Source organism: Myotis nattereri (assembly GCF_964212035.1).
Source record: "Myotis nattereri genome assembly, chromosome: 20".
NCBI lineage: Eukaryota > Metazoa > Chordata > Mammalia > Chiroptera > Vespertilionidae > Myotis > Myotis nattereri.
In genome coordinates this window covers 11,517,444-11,539,272 of record NC_138096.1, presented here as the reverse complement: position 1 = coordinate 11,539,272, position 21,829 = coordinate 11,517,444, and the positions used below count along the sequence as shown (strand labels likewise).

Sequence of the window (21,829 nt, the reverse complement as noted above, 5' to 3'; positions counted from 1 at the left end):
TTTAATGAATATATAGGTACCCACAGTTTATCTTTCTCTTTTTAAAAAAATATATATTTTATTGATTTTTTACAGAGAGGAAGGGAGAGAGATAGAGAGTTTGAAACATCGATGAGAGAGAAACATCCATCAGCTGCCTCTTGCACACCCCCTGCTGGGGTTGTGCCCACAACCAAGGTACATGCCCTTGACTGGAATCGAACCTGGGACCCTTCAGTCCGCAGGCCAAAGCTCTATCCACTGAGCCAAACCGGTTAGGGCTATCTTTTTCATACATACCATACATCACTGTTTAACCACATGATGTAACATAGTACACTTTACTTACCTCTCTAGACTTCAAGTGATTTGTCAGAAGTTGTTCCCTAACCAACCTGTGCTCTTCTATCAGATGAATGACTTCCAGCTCATCTTTTGTGCGCTTCACCTTCTCCACAGCCTCCAGATACTTTAAGAGTTTTTCAGTCTCCGCAGAAAGTGCTTTTTCTTTATACAACTCCTGGACCTCTTTCCAGCCCTTTGTAATGTATTTGGTCACAATAGTAAGTCCTTTAACAAAACAGAGAATTGAAAAGGCAGGTAGGATTAGTAGGTAAAAGAACATGTTTATGTAAAGGCATTATATGAAAGGCATAAGTAGATACCCAGGAATGAACTTCTTTAATCTGTGATGCTGTTATGCATGATATAAAAAACATTTAATCAAACAGTTAATTTTGCTTATTTGATCACTGCTTCAATAGAAAACTTTGGAGAAAAGAAAAACTCCTAGCCTGGCTGGTGTTGCTCAGTGGTTGACCTATGAACCAGGAGGTCAGTTTGATTCCTTGTCAGGGCACATGCCTGGGTTTCGGGCTCAATCCCCAGTGGGGGATGTGCAGGAGGCAGTCAATGATTCTCTCTCATCATTGAAGTTTCTATCTCTTGCCCCCTCTCCCTTCCTCTCTGAAATCAATTTAAAATATATATGTATATTTAAAAAACTCCTATATTTCCATTTCATTAGAGCTTTATTTTTGGAGACATCAGCATTAGAAACTTTGGTAGATAGGGCCAGACTTAGGTCCATAATCTCAGAATACCTCTGAAAAGTACTCATCTATTTCATTTAATTTCATACTCAATTGTCTCTTTTAGCTGATGATTATGCATGTATGAATAGTAGAGATAAGTGGATGTGGACAGGTAGGTAACTTATAATTTTTTAATAGCTGAGAAAATATTATAGGCTAAATATTAAAAAGAAAGTAATGTGTTTCCTACTACAATTTCTTTTAATAGTTGAAATGAGCTTTGGATTGGGGAGGGTGAGGAAACTTGGGTTGTAACCTATGCTCTGCCAATAAATGGTGTGATTATTCTAAGCACTACATTCCAGTTCTGCAAAAAGGTGGGGAAAGGAATGGAATTATCAAATTCTAAGGTCTATGGGGGAAAGGTGGGTAAAATGAATAGGCCATGTGATGTAATAAAGTGTGGTTAGGACTGGGGTGAACTAAAGAATATGCCCTGACAAATATTTTAGCTAAGTATTTGCTTAGTACTGCCAAAAACATATTTTTCAAAAGAAACAAGAACATGGACTTTTGTGTGATGTCTTCTGCTTCATATGATGCTGGGACACATCAGGAGCCTCCACGATCACATTTAGTCACCAGGAGGGCCACTCCCCCTCCTCCCTTTCTCATAGACGAAGATGCAGGAACTCAGGAAGGTTACGTTACGTGGCTCCAGGACACAAAGCAATGGGCAGAACTGAAACCTGAACCTACATGAGTGGCCATCTTTTCAACTTTCACTTCTGGTGTTAAAAAAAAAAAAGTAAAATTTTGGGCATGTTGATTTTTCTGGAAGTTCACACTTTATTCTTGACCGAAATTTTTTATTTCCTTCTAAGAAAGACTAAGTCTTTATTGTAGATCCAACTAACTTCTCAAAAACCTCTTCCGACAGACATAGAAAACTGGCCCAAGTTACCATTTCCCTGGCTGACTGCTTGGAGACAATTAATATCCTGAACTGTTAAGTTCAGAGCACTAGTTCAGGCGGCCTTAGGTTCCATGGAACATGTGTCCTAGGAAGGCAGGGAGGGGGGCAAAATTAGAAGGGGCTACAGAGCCCAGCTATCTGCCACCTACTGGCGAGGGGCATTTTGCCAACGACTTTAACACATCCAGGCTGCTTTCGTAGTCCATCATTTGGATCAGTTTTCGTTAGCATGGTGACATTTTAACATGGAGATCTGTCATTTGGTTCTTGATTACTAATGTCTGGACTGCCTGTGGTAGGTGTTTCCAGATTGGCCTTAAACATATTTGAATTAATATGTTTTGAGAATGAAAGGCTATTCCTAGAAATTACACAACTGTCTTTGTCAAATAAATTTGTTATTTATTCAATATCTGCACCCCTTCTCCCCCAAAAGATGCTATGCTTACCTTCACTGGAGGGTTTAAGATGTGATAATCTCAACAGATCTTTGTGAGACCAGCCATTTCTTTGTTTGTATTTTGTAACTGCCAGAGCGAGGGCCATACCGCCTTTCCCGTTGTACCAGTCTGCTATGGCCTTCCGGAGGGCACGGCCCCACATGCCACATTTCATGCTTTCCCTCAGATCTTTCTTAAACTGGATAAACGTGAAGAGATGTGTGGGAATGCGACAAACTTCAGCCACAGCTTTGAATGCCGCCTGCTTTGTGCTTATGTCGGAACACTGGGAACAAATGGCCAGTGCAAAGAGCATGGGCTCCTGCTTGGCGGTTCTGCCTTCCTGACTGAATGACTTGATTTCCTGGATCACTTCACATCCTCTGCCATCTTCAATCAATCGAATTAAAGCTTCGGCATTTTCAAGGCCCAACTTCTGTTCTTTGATATAGTAAGTCCCACCTTCAGAACCAAAACATAAGAAGCGGTGGAGGCGGTTCAAGTCAGTGACTTGCCATACATATCCATCTTCAGAATTGGCTATCTGCTTCTCATTCAGGGGTTGCAGTTGGTTCACAGAGTCCTCCATTTTTCTGTCTTTTAGGAAACCTAACAAAAAGCAAAATGTTACTTGCTAGATTGGCACAGTAAAATTATAAGGGAAACACTTCTTAATCTATGCTTATTGAAATCTGCCATAAAGTCTTTTGATATAAAAATATTTTAAAAAATATATTTCTTACTGATTTTAGAGAGGAAGGGAGAGGGAGATAGAAACATCAATGCTGAAAGAGAATCACTGATTGGCTGCCTCCTGTACGCCCCTACCAGGGATTGAGCTCCACAACCCAGGCATGTGCCTTTACTGGGAATTGAACCCTGACTGTGACTTCCTGGTTCGTAGGTTGACACTCAGCCACTGAGCCACATCAGCTGGGCATAGAAATACTTAAGCTCAGTAAGTGGTACTATGATAACCAGAAGTAACAACTAAGAAGTCACATTTCTGAGTTATAATTTGTTGCTTCAGAGACTCAACAGGCAGCTTAGCAGGGGGTCTGGAGTCCCATATGGAGAATCAAAGGGGTAGGGAGGGCAGTTACAGTAGCTGACGGCTAAGAAAGATCTTAGAACCTTTATTCCCTGAATAACTCGGCAGACATTGTTGGTTAAATAACCCATATCTGTTCCTCACCTATCCCAACCCCTGAATACTCAAGTGTTGTAAATCCAGATTAATAATAATAAAAGAGTTAATTCTTCAGTGGGTTGGCCTGATTTATCCAGTGCTCTTAAAGCACACTACTTCAAAGGATTTATACAGCTACAGGTGTATTAAACTTCTAGAAGTTAAACTTTTTGGAAGAAATTAAGCAGATTGCAACAATATTAATAGCATGGCCACAACTTGGAAATTGGTTGTGGGTATTTTACACATTGCCTACTTCTCTTTCTTAGCTGCTTAACTTTGAATGCAGTCAGTGGATGCTAGTAACACACAGTATGTAACAGCACTTCTTTCTGCTTGTACTCATTAGAAGTTATAGCACCTTTTAACAGTACTAATAATATATTACTCCTACCGATTCCTACATAGTAAAGGTTCACACTTGAATTCTTTCCAACGTCTCTTAATCATGTTATTTGAAAATGCTACCTTTCACCCCAGAGATCAAACTCATTCTTTTGTAAGAGCTTACTTACACTTATGAAAGAAAGTGTGCAAGACAGCTCATAAAAACCCAACACTGCAAAACTGGGGCCACACATTCAAAGGACTGTATCACCCAGACTGGGAATGGCATGAGTGGATCGAGTCAAGCATCCGCCCTGAAGGCGCGCACCTTCAGCCTGTGGTACAGGCTTAGTACTGCCAGATCCTTTAATTTTTCTCAAAGGCCTAGAAATCTGGATTTTTAGAACGAACTCTTAGGATTAAATTTTAACAACGAAAGTGAAGAAATCCTAACCCCCTTTTCAGATTATTTGCAGGTTGTATCAAGAGCTAAATTTTTGGTCTGGTCTTTCTTCAAGAGACACCATGTGAATGAAGTTAGGTTTCAAATACCTGTAAGTTTTGATTTCATTTATTTAGCACAGAAAACACTCTCAAGTTCACCGTAATATTACAGATGACAAAAGACGACAGATGACCACCAACACCTCTGGGTCCTGATGACACTCTGCGTAGGTGTGGCCGCTAAGGCTGTAAGGCTACCCCTGAGCCTTACACATCCTCCCATTTGAGTACAATGAACTGGGCAAAGGGAACTGAGGCCCCAGCTGGAGGGAGGCTCCCAGGGACAAACCTCAAGGAAGTTCCAGTTAAAAAAAAAAAAAAAAAATCAAACACCTGATACAAAGTTTCGCTTCTATTCCACATTATATCCACCTAAAAGCTATTCTGTTGTTCTGGTAAAATTTACCGTTTTACTTTGTGGCTTCACATAGGGCAACGCTCACTATCTAACTCCAGGGCGCAGGTCACCTGTTTGATTAGCAAAGAACCAGAGTCTTATGCACTAAAATATTTTCCCTCCTTGGAAGCTAAAGGCCCTTCTTGGAACTCAAGAGGTTTAAGGAATGATGCACAAATATACTTAAAAAATACGTTTAAAAAATGTTTCCATTTCAGCTGGCATTCAATATTGTGCACAGCACGGTGGTTAGACAACCGCATATTTTACAAAGCGTCCCCCGATAGTTCTACAGCCGCCTAAAACCATACGTAGCTATTGCAGTATCATGACTATAGTCCCTGTGCATAAATAAAATAGACTCAAGACTTTCATCTGAACACGAGCATTCTGCAAGAGACTGTCGAATGAAGGCCATGTGGGGCTTAACGCATCTCGGACTCTTTGAGATGAACACCGCACGTCTCTGCAACCCCACCTCCTCCGAGGCGTCCCCCTTGTCTAGTCCAGCGGTTCTCAACCTGGGGGTCGCCTAAGACCATCGGAAAACACATACTGAATACATAATTACATACTGCTTTTGTGATTAATCACTATGCTTTCATTATGTTCCATTTGTAACAATGAAAATACATCCTGCATATCAGATATTTCCATTCCGATTCATAACAGTAGCAACATTACAGTTATGAAGTAGCAACGAAAAAAATGTTATGGTTGGGGGGTCACCACAACACGAGAAACTGTATTAAAGGGTCGCGGCATCAGGAAGGTTGAGAACCACTAGTCCATCATCCCCGCGCTCCCACCCGCGACTGCAGGGCACAGTTTCCTCCCCACGAAGAGCTTTCTTCCCGAACCCAGATCCCGGCAACGCCTCTGGGCAGAGGCCGCGGGAGGAGCGGGAGGAGGGGGTGGAGGGGGGGGTAGGAGGCGGAGGAGGAAGGCGGGCCCTGCGGACGCCGGCCTGCGCGAGCACCCGAAGGGGCCGCCCGGGGGCGCCAGGCCCGCCCTCGGGGCGCCCAGGCCCGGCCGAGCCAGAACGTCCCCGCCGCGGTGCCGGGTCCGCTCGGCGGCCTGGGCGGGGCGCGGGGACGGCGATGGCGACGCGTCGGCTCGGACTCGGCCGCGGAGATGCGGGGTGAGGCACCGGGAGGTCCAGCCGGAGCCCGCGCGCCCTCGGGGCCGCCCGGACCGCACAAAGGGCCCCCGCCAGCCTCCCGCCGTTTCCTCACCTGTGCTCGGCGGCCGGCCCTCCGTCCGCAGCGCCACTGGGCGAGCCCTGCGCCGCACGGGGAAACGAAAAGACGCGGCGGCCTGACGGTCGACGCCTACTCGGACCGCACGCCGCCGCCGGGCCTCCAAGTCCGGCTCCTGGGAGTGGCCCCGCCCTCTCGTCTGCCCGCCCTCGCTCCGGATTGGCGAGAATCCCGGATGTGGCCTCCTCTGGCGCGCTGAGGCCCCGCCTCTTCCGGTTCCGTTCCGGGTCCTGCGCGGCCCCGGGGAGAGAGTCACTAGCTCCCGGGTGGCTAGAACGTCCTCGCGCGCTCTAACGCGCTGCTGGGTCGGCCCCGGAGGCTGTCGGGAAGTAGGCGGGGTGACGTGGGGCGGACGAGCTCTGCGGCGGGTTCGCAGGGATCAGTGGCCGGCGGCAGCGGGTGCCGGTGGCGGCCAGCGTCCGAGGTGGAGCGGGGCGGCGTGTGGCCGGGGCCATGACGAGCAATGCCGGGGAGTGGTGCCTCATGGAGAGCGACCCCGGCGTCTTCACCGAGCTCATTAAAGGATTCGGTGAGAGCCAGGGGCACCGTCCTGGGCCGGGGGGTCACGGGGGAGGCCGAGCCGGGCGCGGCGGGGTTTCCTGCGAGGAGCAGCCGGCGACTCCCGGGCACCTGGAGGCACTCGGGGAGGGGACACTCAGGGCTCCGCCCCCTGCCCAGCCCCGGGCGGTCGCGTTTCCGCAGAGATCCTGAGAGTCACACCACGCGGGCAGGGACCCCGCGTGCCCGCCCCGCCGCAGGGTCCGGCGCCCCGTGACCTGTTTCATTGCAATGAGTCCCCGCAGCTCCCCTGCCCCCCTGAGCACCAGCCTTGCCCTCGCCCCCGCCGCGCGCGCCCCCCGTCCCGTCCCGGCAGGTGCGCCCAGGTGCGCGTCGCAGGCCGCCCGTCCCGCAGGGGCAGCCGGGGTGTGCCTGCTGGAGGGCGGGGTGCCCGAGGCCCCAGCCGCCCCGGAACCCGAGGTTTTGGTGATTCCGAGCAGGACACCGGAGCGTGCGCCCGCGTGGGACCGGCGGGCCGCGCCGCCCGGTCGGCTCCCCGCCGGCTTCTGGCTTCCGGCGAGGCGTGTGCCCCGAGCTCGCGCCCCGGACCGGAGGCCACATGCTCGCCTGGCAGTCTCTTCCTGGCCCGGTGCCCCGTCCTCCACCCGGAACAGCCAGCGCGCTGCACTGCTCATCCCTGTTCTGTTCCTGCCCCTCTTTCCTAGCCTCTTTTTTTTCTTTTTTTGGATGGGGCAGGGCGTTTAGTTTTATCTGTTACATTTCCTGGAATGCTATTAATTCTAGCTGTTAGGTGAGAACTTGTACTCGGGGTAAAAATTAAACGTCGGCACAGACACTGTCCATTGTGCATAGCTGGATATTTGGACTATCACTTACCAAGCGCAGATTGTGGACCTAGCATGTGTCAGGTACCCTGGTAGGCTCGGGGGGATTTTTTTTTCCCCCTTTAAATATGTTTTTGTTAATCTCAGAGAGGGAAGGGGAGAGAGGCTGAAACATCGGTGATGAGAGAAGCACGGATCGGCCGCCTCTTGCACGCCTCCTCCTGGGGATCGGGCCCCAACCCGGGCATGTGCCCCGACCAGGAATCCAACCAGGACCCCCTGGTTCACAGGCGAACCCCTGAGCCACGCGGGGCGCGGGTGAGGGTTTTTAATGTGGATAAACCATGGTGCAGTGTGCTGAGTGCTGTCTTGAAGTGTGAACCAATGTTACAGGAACACAGGCAGAAGGAAAAAGGTACACGGCACTGATGTTCAAGCCACACGTGTGGCTTAGGGAACAGCTAGCAAAGTGACTAACACGTAACCAACAGACTTGGAGGAGTATTTATTTGCGTCGGAAGCTGAAAAGGTCAGCCGAGGCCAGATTGTATGCTCTGTTGTATAGTTTGCGTTGCCCTGCAGTCGCTGGGGACTTCACCGTCAAAGGTATTTGAATGCTGAAATGACGTTTGTTAGGACTGAGAAAGGTGTACCATGTGTAGTGTGCAGAGTAGATTGAAGTGAGAGAAACTAGAGGTCTCTTATGGTCAGAGCCTGAGATGATTGGCGTGATGTGAAGTATGGGTTAGAGAGGAGGAGGTACAGCCATTAATTTTGGCTTTGGGGGGTGGGCGCAACATGCAATATACAGATCTTGTAACATAGAAACCCATACCTGAGCCCTAGCTGGTTTGGTTCAGTGGATAGAGCGTCAGCCTGTGGACTGAAGGGTCCCGGGTTCGATTCCAGTCAAGGGCACATGCCTGTGTTGTAGGCTTGATCTCCAGTGGGGGGCTTTAGGAGGCAGCCAATCAATGATTCTCTCTCATCATTGATGTTTCTCTCTCTCTCTCCTTCCTCTCTGAAATCAATAAAAAGAAACCCATTAACCAATGTCATCCCAATAAATTAAAACAAAACAAAACAAAAATCAAGAAAAATCAATGAAACCAAAGCTGGTTTCTTAAAGATCAATAAAATGGATAAACTTCTAACCAGACTGATCAGAAGAGGACAGGACACACAGATGACCAATACCAGGAAGAAGAGAGAGGATGTTACCACAGAATCTACAGACATTAAAAGGATAATAAGGGGATATTGTAAGCATCTGTATACCAGTAAATTTGACAACTTAAATGAAATATACACATTCCCTTAAAGACACATTACCAAAGCTCAATCAAGAAAAATAGGTAACCCTTAACCTTTTATTTATTAAAGAAATTGAAATTGTAATTTAAAATCTTTTCACAGAGATAACGCCAGCCAAAACGGTTTCACTGGTAAATTCTATCAAATACTCTGAGGTAGTTGAAAAGAGAATAGAATAAAAATTTAGGAGAAGTCGCTGTTAGTGGCAGTTATTTCTTAGCACTTAAAAAATGTACAGTAAGAAAAAAAGAGGGCCAAGGGCAGAGCTGGGAGAGCTTAGCGACAGGGGAAAAAGTGGATGCAGAAGGCGTGGAGAAGGCACAGACGTGGATAGCGTGTCAGTGGAGGCACGCTCCGGAAACTTAGTCATAAAGGCAAACACTCCCACTGCAGATGATTAGGAAATCGTACAGGATGGAGCAGTGGTTCTCAACCTTCCTAACGCCGCAACCCTTTAATACAGTTCATGTTGTGGTGACCCCCAACCATAAAATTATTTTCGTTGCTACTTCATAACTGTAATTTTGCTACTGTTACGAATTATAATGTAAATATCTGATATGCTATATGTGTTTTCCGATGGTCGCGACCTACAGGTTGAGAACCGCTGGACTAGGGTTTGGCTGTGAACTAGGTCAGTTTTACCATTTTAATTTCTCATGTCTTATCATCCCAAATGTGCACACCTTTTAGTTAATATTTAATGCTGGAGAAAAGTGAGTCCATACTTTATTTTCTAAAGAAATAATTTCTTATTTCAGGTTGCCGAGGAGCCCAGGTAGAAGAGATATGGAGTTTAGAACCTGAGAATTTTGAAAAATTAAAGTGAGTATAATACTAACTGTTAAAAATTGTCTCCATGTAAGCAAACATTTGTCTGTTTATTTTTCTTGGACTACACTAGGCTGAATACACGATCTCTTTAAAGTTTTTTCAGTCCTATGAGATAGGAGTTACTACTCTCCTTTTATAACCATGAACCTGAGGCTTCTAGATAAGTAGCTTGCAAGGGATTAAAAACTAAGTCCCTGTAATTCCATGTCAACAAAGTAATTGGTTGATTTCTACCACATTCACAGCTAGATCATGGATTAGAACATGGAACACATTTTTAGCATAAGAGACATGAGTAAGAGGTCAGTCTACAAAAGCATATTTCATAATGCATATTAATAGTAATGCAAACTTGTCTACACATTATCCCAGTGCTTCTGGGAGGCTGCAGTCCAGATTCCAAATGCGGGTGCCAGGAATTACCTTCCTCTTGCCCCACCCTGTGTAGAACCACCCCTCTGAGCCTCTCCTCGCTGCCCACCTTGTTACCCCCAAGCGCTGACCCTGAATTGCGAGGGAGGCCAGGGGAGTTCTCACGGTGGGCAAGTTCTTGGCTGGGGGCAAGTTGGCTTCTAACAGGGACAGCGGGGACCATTGGGATATGGCTTTTGTTTCCATAGTAAGAAGGGGATGGCTTGCTTCCCCGCCTCCCCCTTCCCCACAAAAAGCGCAGTCACTGCAGATGGAATAAGAGATCAGTTTCCACTGAGTGGTCAGGGAAGGTTCATTAAAGATGGGCCTTGGAACTGGCTTCAAAGGAGAGGAGAGATTTTTATTGCATGGCAGGCAGTTGTGAGAGAGACTGGAGAGAATCCTAGAGGGTCGACTGGATGTTTCCTGGGTCACAACAGCGCCTTCAGGAAAGTGGTGACTCCCTCCCTGTACCAGATGACAGCTTCCTTTCGCACTAACAATTCCGTGAGGATTGTTCATGCGTCCGAGAATGACATGAAGTGACTCTGCATTTCATATTACGTGTGCTATCAGCCATTTACCTGCAGACATCCTCTCTGAACTTTATTCATATGCGTTGGAATTCAGTCTAGGTTGGCAGCTTCTTCTAGTTTTGCTTTGTTCTTATTTTCTTTGTTTAAGTTAAGTGATATAAGGTAGAAATGAATAATCCGCAGATTTGAGAACAAGCCTTTCACTATAGTTCTTTTTTAACTGATATAATTTTAAGTTTTATTAGCCTGTGTCAGGCAACATTCTAGTGACTGAGGAGTAAAAGAAACCTTAAAAAAATTTGAATTTACTTCATTTGCATTGTATATGTTAAGTAGCTGAGTAAAATGTAATATACTGACAATGTGTTAAAAGCAGCAGCAGACCCAGTAATACCACTTCTAGGAATATATCCCAAGAAAACAAACACCAATAAGAAAGGATATATGCACCCCAATGTTCATAGCAGCACAATTTACTATAGCTAAGATTTGGAAACAGCCTAAATGCCCATCAACAGATGAGTGGATTAGAAAACTAGTACATCTACACAATGGAATACTACGCTGCTATAAAAAAGAAGGAATTTTTACCATTTGCAGCAGCATGGATGGAACTGGAGAGCATTATGCTAAGAGATGTAAGCCAGGCAGTGAAAGAAAAATACCACGTGATCTCACTCATTTATGGATAATAAAGAACATTATAACCTGATGAACAAAAAGATAGATACAGAGGCAGAGAAGCATCGAACAGACTGTCAAAGTACAGCGGGAAGGCTGGGGAGTGTTGGGTGGGGGTGGGTAAGAGATTAACCGAAGGACTTGTATGCATGCATATAAGCATAACCAATGGACACAAGACTGGGAGCGTGGGGTGAGGGCCTGTGCTGGGGGGGAGGGGAGGCCAAGGGAAGGTCAATGGGGGAAAAAAGGAGACATATGTACTACTATTTGTAATACTTTAAACAATAAAATTAAATTAAAAAAAATAAGCAGCAGCAGGTTGTGGTGTCACTAATTTGTGTTTTATTTTGTAGGCCAGTTCACGGGCTAATTTTTCTTTTCAAGTGGCAGCCAGGAGAGGAACCAGCAGGCTCTGTTGTTCAGGACTCCAGACTCGACACAATCTTTTTTGCCAAGCAGGTATGGTCCTTGGGTACGCCGAAGTCTTGTGAACAATCTTTCCCCATGTGTTTGTTATGTAGCAGTGCTCAACTTTTTGTCTTAGGACTCCTTTACATTCTTCAAAATTATTGAGCTCCCCAAAGATCTGCATCCATTTAGAGAGGCAGTAACACTGGCTGACTGAGGCTAATCATATGCTCTAGTTGGAGGTGTGTGTGTCTGATCATTGATGAATAAAATGTTGAGGGAAGAAATGACCTAGTAATCACAGTGTGTGTGTGAAGACCCAGGAAGGACAGTTTGGTAGTGCTTCTCTGTAAAACATCGTTGCCTAGCTACCATTTCACTGATGAGGAAGGTGAGGTTCCCCCCCCCCCCCAAAGCTGGGATTCGAACCCACAACTCGGGCGTGTGCCCTGACCGGGAATCAAACAGTGACCTCCTGGTTCATAGGTGGACGCTCAACCGCTGAGCTGGTCAGGCTGTTTTCTAACAAATTGCTGGTATCTCCGCTTTTCTGTTGGATAGGTCATTAATAATGCTTGTGCTACGCAAGCCATAGTGAGTGTGTTGCTGAACTGTACTCATCAAGACGTCCATTTAGGAGAGACGCTGTCAGAGTTTAAAGAATTTTCACAAAGCTTTGATGCAGCCGTGAGTACCACCTTCTTATTCCGAAAGTGCCCTCTTTGTGACAGTTCTTGTTTTAATGGGCGACTTTTCCAAATTATTTTAGATGAAAGGCTTGGCACTGAGCAACTCTGATGTGATCCGACAAGTGCACAACAGCTTCGCCAGGTGAGAGACGGGGTGCTGAGTGGACCCTGCGTCCTTCCCGCCTTGCTTGCCTCTCACTGCTTCCTTCTTCACTGCAGACAGCAGATGTTCGAATTCGACGCGAAGACACCAACCAAAGAAGAAGATGCGTTTCACTTTGTCAGTTACGTTCCTGTGAACGGAAGACTCTATGAACTGGATGGACTGCGGGAGGGACCAATTGACTTAGGTAACCGGTTCCTGTTCCTGCTGTTTCCCTCTTGGCCAGGAGCAAACGGAATTCACTCCGTGTTAGCCTCCATGCTACGGAGATTGGAGGGGACGGCGATGGCGATGACGACATAGGGCGCTCTCAGGACAACCCTCGCTCTTCAGTCCTTCGTGAAGTCAACAGATAGGAAGGGTGACCACTGCAATTCAGTTGGAACCTTTAATATTTTTCTAAGAGAAAAACATTTGAACTCTTAGATGACATAATTTATTATTTTTTTAGTTAACTTTCAGAAAAGTGTATGTATTTTTATTGATTTTAATAAATAAGAATGGAAGCTGAACACAGTTATGCTAAAAGGATTTTGACCATCCTGAATTTCCTAAATTATTTATAAAAGGAGAGAGATGCTTTGGACCAAAGATAGGAAGTGGTTGACGGAAATCTTCCCCGTTTCTCCAGGGGTCTGCAGTCAGGACGACTGGATCAGCGCCGTGAGGCCCGTCATAGAGAAGAGGATACAGAAGTAAATGCTCCGCTAACCCCCTTCGCATAACATTCTGGTTTGGTTTTTAAACATTTAAAAAAACTTTTATTTCATTTTTATTTTAGCAATGCTCACTGCCTATCTGCCTTTGATTACTGGGTTCAGGGAATCTGTTGGAAAACCTCTAGATCCTGCCCTGTTGTTAGCGGAATTAAACGCAGATCTCCATTAAATTAGATGTTTCATGCAGTTACTTTGCAGAGTTTTGTTTTGAGCATATATTCCTTCATTAAACTTTTTGAGATAATTATAAAAATAATGCAGAGTGATCCTGTGTGCTCTTCATCCTGCAATTGGTGACACCTTGCAAAACTATTGCCGTGCCATAGCCAGGATGCTGACACTGGCCCTGTCAAGGCACCGAGGAATTCCCAGGAGTCCTCAGGTGCCCATTTGCCTATTTTGTATGTAATTAGATTGTTTCTTTTTTGATGGTTGAGCCTTAAAGTTCTTTTCTTACTCTAGATACTGCCCGCCCACTCCCACCCATCCCAACCACCTCCCTCCCTGCCACCCCCCACATCACGTTTGTCATTTAAAGAATGTAATATAAACGGAATCGTACTGCGTGTCACCTTTTTGGACTGGCTCCTTTCAGCACAGTTCTCTAGAAATTCCTGTAGGTTAAGCGTATCAATAGTTGAATCTGTTCGAACAATAGTCCGTGGTATGGATATACCATTGTTTTGCCCACTCACCCACTGGAGGACATCTGGATCGTTTCCAGTTTTGGCTGTTACGAATAAAACTATCACAGACATGTAGACAGATCTGTGTGTGAAGCTAAGCTTTCGTTTCCCCGGGGTAAATGGCCAAGAGCACACTGCTGAGTTGTATGGTAAGGCATGTTCCATGTTTTAAGAAACCACCAAACTCCTTTCTAGCGTGGCTGTACATTCTGCATTCCCACTCGTAATGTACGAGGGAGCGTTTCTCCACGGCCTCGCTAGCATTTGGTTTTGTCAGAGTTTTTTATTTCCATTCTGATTGGTGGGTAGTGATAGTTCATCATGATTTGAATCTGCATTTCCCTAGTGACTAAGGATGTGTGTCTTTTGCCTATTTTGTATGTAATTAGATTGTTTCTTTTTTGACGGTTGAGCCTTTAAGTTCTTTTCCTACTCTAGATACTGCCCTTCCTTAGACACATTGTCTGCACATACTCTGTCCCAGCCCTTTGCCCATCCCCCTCTTCCCAGCGTGGTCTTTCAGAGCAAAAGTTCTCAATCCCATTGAATTGTATGTTTATTGTCAAGTCTAAGAATTCTTTCCCTAGCCCTAGATTCCAAAGATTGTGCTATTGTCTTTTATAGGTTTATTGTGGTTGAACAGTTTTCATTTAAGTCTGTGATTTATTTGGAGTTAACTTTTATCCATGTCTTGGGTGGGTTTTTTTGGCCTATGGCTGTTCACCTGCTCTAGCACCCCTGGGTGAGCAGGCCGTCCTTCCTCCACGGAACTGGTCCCACACCTGGGACAGAACCGTGGGCGTATGTGTGGGGTGTTGCTGGGTTCACCGTCCTGTTCCACTGATCTGTGTCTGTCAGCACCACCATCTTGGTTACTGTACCTTAAGTCTTGTCATCAGGGACAGTGCCGCCTCCTGCTTTATTCCTTTGCTTCCGAATTGTTCTAGCCATTCTAGACCCTCCGCCTTCCCTGCAAATTTCACTATAAACTTGTATCTGCTAACATTCTTGCTGGGACTTGCATAGAAATTGTGTGAAACATTTGTATCAATTTGAGGAGAATTGGCATCTTCACTATGTGGAATCTTCCAATACATGAACCACTGACTTTGATCTCCCAGAGAATCATGGGGCAATCCCAGCAGATTATCTTAATTGTAATAGTGTTACTATTCTTTATTACATTATAAACTTGACCTTTTTTTAGGTACAGTGAAGGTGAAATTCGATTTAACTTAATGGCCATCGTGTCTGACAGAAAAATGATATATGAACAGAAGATAGCTGAGCTACAGAGACAACTTGCTGAGGTTCGTGGCCATGTTTTCTGGCTTAGTCATTTTCTCAGGGGAAGGATTTACCCCTTCCTTCTTTCCTCTTCTTTTTTCAAACGTAGAATGAATCAAGTGTCCTGAGTGGTGGTTCAGAGAACACCCTCAGGAGTCAGGCTGCCTAGATTCAGCTCTTGTGGTGGATGCATTAATGTGAGTGTATTTCTTTGTGTCTCAGTTTCTTATGTAAAATGAGGATAATAGTATTTACCTTAGAAGGTTGTTGTGCGGATTAACTGAGATAATATATGTAAACCACTTTAAACAGTGACTGAGGAGTAGTGTGTGCTAAATAAGTGTTAGCAATTATTTACTGTCATTTAAGCAAGTTAGACTGCATTTTTCACAGAATCAATTGGGTACATTTATTTATTATTTAAAAAAATATTTTTATTGTTTTCAGAGAGGGAGAGGGAGATTGAAACATCAATGATGAGAATCATTGATCAGCTGCCTCATGCCTCCCTCCTACTGAGGATCAAGTCCACAACCCAGGCATGTGCCCTTGGCTGGAATCGAACCCGGGACCCTGCCAAGCCAAACCAGCTAGGGCTCAATTGCGTACATTTAGGCTCACATAGAATCTTTACTAGTCTTTATGATTATCTTTCTGTAGTAAATAGGATTGGAGAGAATTAGTAACAGACAAAAAGATCTTTTTACATTCTTTGACCACATTTTCTTAAGAGTATATTTAAGCAAATTTATAGCTGAATGGAAGGGTATAGATTTAACTATATTACAGTATAGATCACTTTTAGGTAAACAGTAAGTATTGCAGAATATAGAAACATGGAAGGTATTACTTAGGGTTTTTATCCTTGAATACTGCATGTATTCAGCTGGAATTCTGTTTCTGTATTAAGGGTAAATTTTAAAGGAATTGTACTGCGCGTGTCATTTGAAAACGCTCTGCACTTAAGCCTCAGTCATTCGGGTGCTTTTCCTTCCTTTCCCCTAAGGAGGAGCCCATGGGTACGGATCAGGGTGGTGTGCTAAGTGCTATCCAGTCAGAACTCGCCAAAAATCAGATGCTCATCGAAGAAGAAGTACAGAAATTAAAAAGATACAAGGTATTTAAAAAACTTTGTTCCTTTAATGTTTTAAAATGGAATGGTATATTTTGACATGAAGGTTTTTCTAATAGTGACCACTTTCCTCCCATTACTTACTAGTTCTCAGAATGAGTTGATTCCCTGGCATTCTGCGAAAGTAACTAGTGAGCTGTCTTTCTTTTTAATTTTTTAAAAAGTATTAGGAACAGATTTTTAACCTATTTGATGCTTCAGTTCACTGCAGATATTGCTGATGCTCAAATTATCCCCCCTTTGGCCAGTAGAGGTCATTGCAAGCTGTCTCCTGAGTCCTTTGACATGACTGTTCGTCCTTCCTAGCTTCTGTCCTGGTGACTGATGTTTCAGGCCCATCTTGTACATTTCCCACCTCAGACTTGGAATCAGCCATTTCTTCAAGAAGCCCTGGGTCCTTTGGTGGGAAGTGGTATTAGAAACCATCTCTCTGGGTTCTCAGTGATACTGATTGGCCTTTATTTCTAGACCTTTTCAGAGCTAAGAAATGTGTTTTTTTTTTGTTTCATTTTTGGAGAGAAAAATATAATAAGAGTTCCTATTAATGCTCGTATTTAGAATTAAAGGGCTTTATACTTGAAGTTAAGTATTTGCATCTTTTCTCTTAATCTGAAAATCTTGGTTCCTAACAACAGTAACATAATTACTTATTTGCTTTATGCTACATATATATAGCATTTGTATATAGAGATTTTTATATGCTTTATGCTACATACACACACACACACACACACACACACACACACACACACACATACACACTGGAGGCACCGTGCATGAATTTGTGCACCAGTGGGGTCCCTTGGCCTGGCCTGCGGGATCAGGCTGGAACCAGTTCTCTGACATCCCCTGAGGGGTCCAGGATTGCAAGAGGGTGCAGGCCAGGCCGAGGGACCCCACTGGTGCACGATCGGGACCGGGGAGGGACCGCGGGAGGGACCGCGGGAGGACTCCAGGGCATGTCCGGCCCTCGCTCAGTCCCGATCAGCCGGACCCCTGCAATAAGCTAACCTGGTTGGAGCTTCTGCTCCCAGGTGGTCAGTGCATGTCAGCGACTGGTTGACTGACTGCCCCCTGGTAGTCAGTGCATGTCATAGCGAGCAGTTGAATAGCCTTAGCATATTACGCTTTGATTGGTTGAACGGATGACCAGACAACTGGACACTTAGCCTGTTAGGCTTTTGTTATATAGGATAGGATAGGATAGGATATATGTGTGTGTGTGTGTGTGTGTGTGTGTGGGTGTGCGCGCGCGCGCGCATATATATATCTATATATAGGCATATATAGATATATTCGTTCAGAATAACACTACCAGGAATCTCAATTTTTTCCTTAGGATATATCCTATTTTAAATGTATAATCAAAATACTATGTTTTGAAATTCACTTGAAAAATTTTCTCTTGGTGTGGTTCTATTACCAATTTGAGTTTATTTTTTTTAAATTTTGCTTTCCAAATTTTTAGGTTTTATAAAAAGTTTTGTTTTAATTATGTCAGTAGTAGTAAGCCATGCTCAGAAACTCTCCATGTTTATTCTCAGTGGGAACTGGATCTCATTATTTCTAATAGTTTTCTTGTGAGAATGGAGGATTTTTCCCCATTTCAATTTTGAGTTGTATGCAAAATAAAAATGTCAGAAACTTAGTAGAAATGCAAAGCTAGTATGGTTTGATAATTGTTTTATTTTCAGATTGAAAATATCAGAAGGAAACATAATTACCTGCCATTCATTATGGAATTGTTAAAGACGTTAGCGGAACACCAGCAGTTAATACCACTAGTAGAAAAGGTAAGAATTTTACTGCTGAATATATACTAGTATACACACACACCCATTTTTTTTTTTGTCCTTATGGAATTTGTATATTTTTATATTACAGTTTGCATTCAGTACTATTTTGTATGTGTACAGCACAGCAGACAGACATTTATATACGTTACCGCTGACAATTTAGGGACCGTCACCATAGATAGTTATTACAGTATTAGTGACTGTATTAAATTAGATTTAGATTCTCAAAAAGAAATGTTTGTTTTAGCTTAAGTAGAGGTAAAATGTGTTGAAGCTTTTTGACTTTTATTTGTTTGACTTTTACTTATTTGTTTTATATTCTAGATGAGCATTAGTTCAGCCAGATATCTGTAAACTAGAAACAAGGGCTGCCCCACCGCCTCACCTCCTAGAGCCCTCCATGTCCCAACTCAGGCTGTGCTATGTTAGAGTGACATGGAAAACACTGCCCTTTCTTTAAGCGACTGACAAATCTTAATGTTAATAATTGAAATAATAGATTTTTTTTATTTAATTGAGCAAAAATTGAATTATCACAGAATTTAGAACTAGAATGGACATTGGCGAGGGAAAGAAATGTAGCTAAGACTAAGGACTAGTTTCCCTATCCGGAAGCTGGTATTCTTTCCAAGGGTGGGAAGCTAGCATCTCCTAATGAAATATTCTAAGATTGTTTTTCTTTAAGGTACTTAAATAAAATACTTGTTGAATAAATGAAACACATTTCAATTGTTTTTATGTTTATACGTAAACCATTGTTGTCTGAAAATGACCCATTGCTGGATACTCTTTAAAATACATGTTCCTTGGCCCCTCCCCAGATATTGATACCGAGGAAGGAATCTTGAATAAGCCCCGCACCCCCTAAGCGATGACTCTAAGGCAGCTGGTGTGTACCACATTTTCAGAAACGCTTTGAGAAGACACTGCTAGGCAAACAAAATATTGAAACTTGAACTTAAAAGACTAGCCCTAGCTGGTTTGGCTCAGTAGCTAGAGCAGCCGTGGGCAAACTACGGCCCGCGGGCCGGATCCGGCCCGTTTGAAATGAATAAAACTAAAAAAAAAAAAAGACTGTACCCTTTTATGTAATGATGTTTACTTTGAATTTATATTTGTTCACACAAACACTCCATCCATGCTTTTGTTCCGGCCCTCCGGTCCAGTTTAAGAACCCATTGTGGCCCTCGAGTCAAAAAGTTTGCCCACCCCTGGGATAGAGTGTCGACCTGATGACTGAAGGGTACCGGGTTCGATTCGGTCAAGGGCATACACCTTGGTTGCAGACTTGATCCCTAGCCCCAGTCAGGGTGCATGGGGGAGGCAACCAATCGATGTGTCTCTCACATTGATATTTCTCTCTCTTCCCCTCCCTTCCACTCTCTCTAAAAATCAATGGAAAAAATATCCTTGGGTGAGGATTAACAAAAAAGAATTAAGAATGGGAAAAATAATAAAAAAAATAAAATTTAAAAAAGATAACAAAGACCAGAGTATACATGGTAGGTATATTTTCCTTATTAATTTTAAAGTTTATGAAGCAAAGATACATGATCACACATTCTAAATAATATGAAGTGAGAGTTAAGTTTTTTGTGTGTACCTCATTACCCAGATCCCAAAAAATGTGTGCTTCAACTTACCATTAAAAGCAAAACTTACTGCAGAAGACTGCTAAATCTTCTCTTTGTGATACACCTTTCTCTATTTATATATCTCAGGGTATTAAGGTTATGAAAGTCCAAGACAGGAAACTGATTTTTAAAGTTTTATTTATTTATTTATTTATTTTTAATATATTTCATTGATTTTTTACAGAGAGGAAGGGAGAGAGATAGAGAGTTAGAAACATCGATGAGAGAGAAACATCGATCAGCTGCCTCCTGCACATCTCCTACTGGGGATATGCCCGCAACCCAGGTACATGCCCTTGACCGGAATCGAACCTGGGACCTTTCAGTCCGCAGGCTGACGCTCTATCCACTGAGCCAAACCGGTTTCGGCAGATTTTTAAAGTTTTAGATTAAGATTCTGTGATTTTCCAAATTACTCTTACCAAAACACCTAGCTATTGTGTTCTTAGTAGGAAACACTATGAAATAGTTCTCTATTGAAAATAAGACTGACTAAATCATAGGATATGTTATATCAGCAAACACATGTTATTTGAGAAAATTTAAATGTATGTACTTTGCTCTAAAATTGTTCTGTGGGCTGGCATGTGTGGGTCAGTGGTTGAGGTTGACCCATGAACCAGGAGGTCATGTTTTGATTCCTGGTCAGGGCATTTGTCTGGGTTATGAGCTTAATCCCCAGTAGGGGGTGTGCAGGAGGTAGCCAGTTGATGATTCTAATCATTGATGTTTCTATTTCTTCATCTTCTAAAATCATATCTCCCTCTCTCCAACGTCAATAAAAACAAATTTTTAAAATTTTGTTCTGTGCATAAACATTTTTGTGCAATTAGGAAAAGGACAATTCTTGTTTGGGTTTAATGACAGTATAATTCCAGATTATTTTAAAAAAGCATAGTTAGAGAACATAGCTTTTAGCTTTTGCATGAGAACCGCAGTTCCCATTGTGGACACAGGGTGGCAGTGTGTGAATGTCTGGTGTTAATGGAGCACAGTACAGTCTGTCCTTGCTGTTGCATTTGTTTTATTGAAGAGGTTGTTATTGACCTTGCAGCTTTTGTCTGTTTATTCCCATTGCATAGACAATATTGAGATGCGTTTATTTCTTGTCTATATGCAATGTTCTCGCCCTAGATTCTGAAGAGAACTCATGTTATTATTTAATTAAAATTTTTGAAATGTTTTAATTACTCATCATTTATCCAGCGGCAGCTATAGGCCGGGCACTCTGTTAAAGCCTCTGGCTGTACACAGGAATAAGACACCTCTTCTCTCTTAAGCAACTTGTGATACAGCGGAGGGAAAAATGAGTATAGTACTGTACCGAATAGCGGGTTTTTTGACAAATGCCGGATACAGTCAATATGCTCTAAAACAGACCTTGGAGATTTTGTAAGATACTATCTTTAATTTCTAGGCAAAAGAAAAACAGAACGCAAAGAAAGCACAGGAGACCAAATGAAGAGGATGCTGTGGTGTGTGCACACATTTCTGCTTCTGCCTTTATTTCCATGGAAACCACTGAGCATGAGGAACGTGGAGCAGCACCCTGACTGGCTCAGTGCACATTGGGCAGCAGTCCGGTCCGTCTTGTCTTTACTGCATGGATTCATAAACGCCCCCTACCTGCATCGTGTGCATGTAGTGCCTGTTAAATAAAGGTGATGTCAAGAGCACTTGCCCAAATCCCATTATTTGACACTGGATCTGAGAACTTCTGTGATGCCCCGCATACGTAGCTACCGTAATGAATCTAGAAAACGCACAGAGGATCTTCTCTCCCTGTAACTGGTATCATTAATCCTTTGATCTTTTAGCTCACTTAAATGCTTAAAATTTATAAATGTCAGCTCTTGATTAAACTGGATCTCTTGTTCTCATCATTAATGGAATAAAAAATCAGTATTTCTGTCTTTGATATCTAAATATTTTGAGGATTTTTAAACTGAATTTTATCTTCTATATCAATTATTTGAAAAGTATGATTTTAATGCAGATTATTTGAAAGGACAAAAGTACAGTTTCTAGTGATTTTCATGCTGCCGGTAGAAAAAGTAATAAACATCCCAACTTTATTTTCGCAAACTC

General features: G+C 43.5%; 2 protein-coding genes across 5 annotated transcripts in view; one reads left to right on the top strand and one right to left on the bottom strand.

Annotated features, from left to right (window-relative positions):
- Positions 1–6,240, bottom strand: part of RO60 (Ro60, Y RNA binding protein) — a 14,487-nt gene extending 8,247 nt beyond the window's left edge. The window contains exons 1-3 of one of the 2 annotated variants that reach the window (XM_081114557.1): positions 6,082–6,240; positions 2,439–3,038; positions 329–549 (exon numbers count right to left, since the gene is read on the bottom strand). In XM_081114557.1, the coding sequence (XP_080970683.1) occupies positions 329–549; positions 2,439–3,018 (801 nt within the window). In that variant the 5' untranslated portion in view covers positions 3,019–3,038; positions 6,082–6,240. The remainder of the gene's footprint in view (positions 1–328; positions 550–2,438; positions 3,039–6,081) is intronic. The other variant, XM_081114558.1, reaches the window with a different exon arrangement.
- On the top strand, positions 5,926–21,829 carry UCHL5 (ubiquitin C-terminal hydrolase L5). 3 transcript variants are annotated; one of them, XM_081114560.1, is made up of 12 exons: positions 6,430–6,634; positions 8,487–8,710; positions 9,524–9,587; positions 11,581–11,686; positions 12,197–12,322; positions 12,405–12,466; positions 12,544–12,674; positions 13,119–13,182; positions 15,100–15,202; positions 16,186–16,296; positions 18,006–18,104; positions 21,159–21,829. In XM_081114560.1, the coding sequence occupies exons 2-12, from the start codon at positions 8,587–8,589 to the stop codon at positions 21,201–21,203; spliced, it is 1,035 nt and encodes a 344-aa protein (XP_080970686.1). In that variant the 5' UTR covers positions 6,430–6,634; positions 8,487–8,586; the 3' UTR covers positions 21,204–21,829. The 3 variants fall into 3 exon arrangements, with proteins under 3 accessions (XP_080970685.1, XP_080970686.1, XP_080970687.1); XM_081114561.1 differs by having other exon boundaries at positions 6,446–6,634; positions 8,607–8,710; XM_081114559.1 differs by lacking the exon at positions 8,487–8,710 and having other exon boundaries at positions 5,926–6,634.

Excerpts from the sequence above, each read along its gene's own strand:
- UCHL5 (XM_081114560.1), top strand. The coding sequence starts at position 8,587 with ATGGATAAACTTCTAACCAGACTGATCAGAAGAGGACAGGACACACAG. Across the intron at positions 12,323-12,404 it reads CACAAAGCTTTGATGCAGCC|ATGAAAGGCTTGGCACTGAG; the intron begins GTGAGTACCACC and ends AAATTATTTTAG. Across the intron at positions 16,297-18,005 it reads AGAAATTAAAAAGATACAAG|ATTGAAAATATCAGAAGGAA; the intron begins GTATTTAAAAAA and ends TTTTATTTTCAG.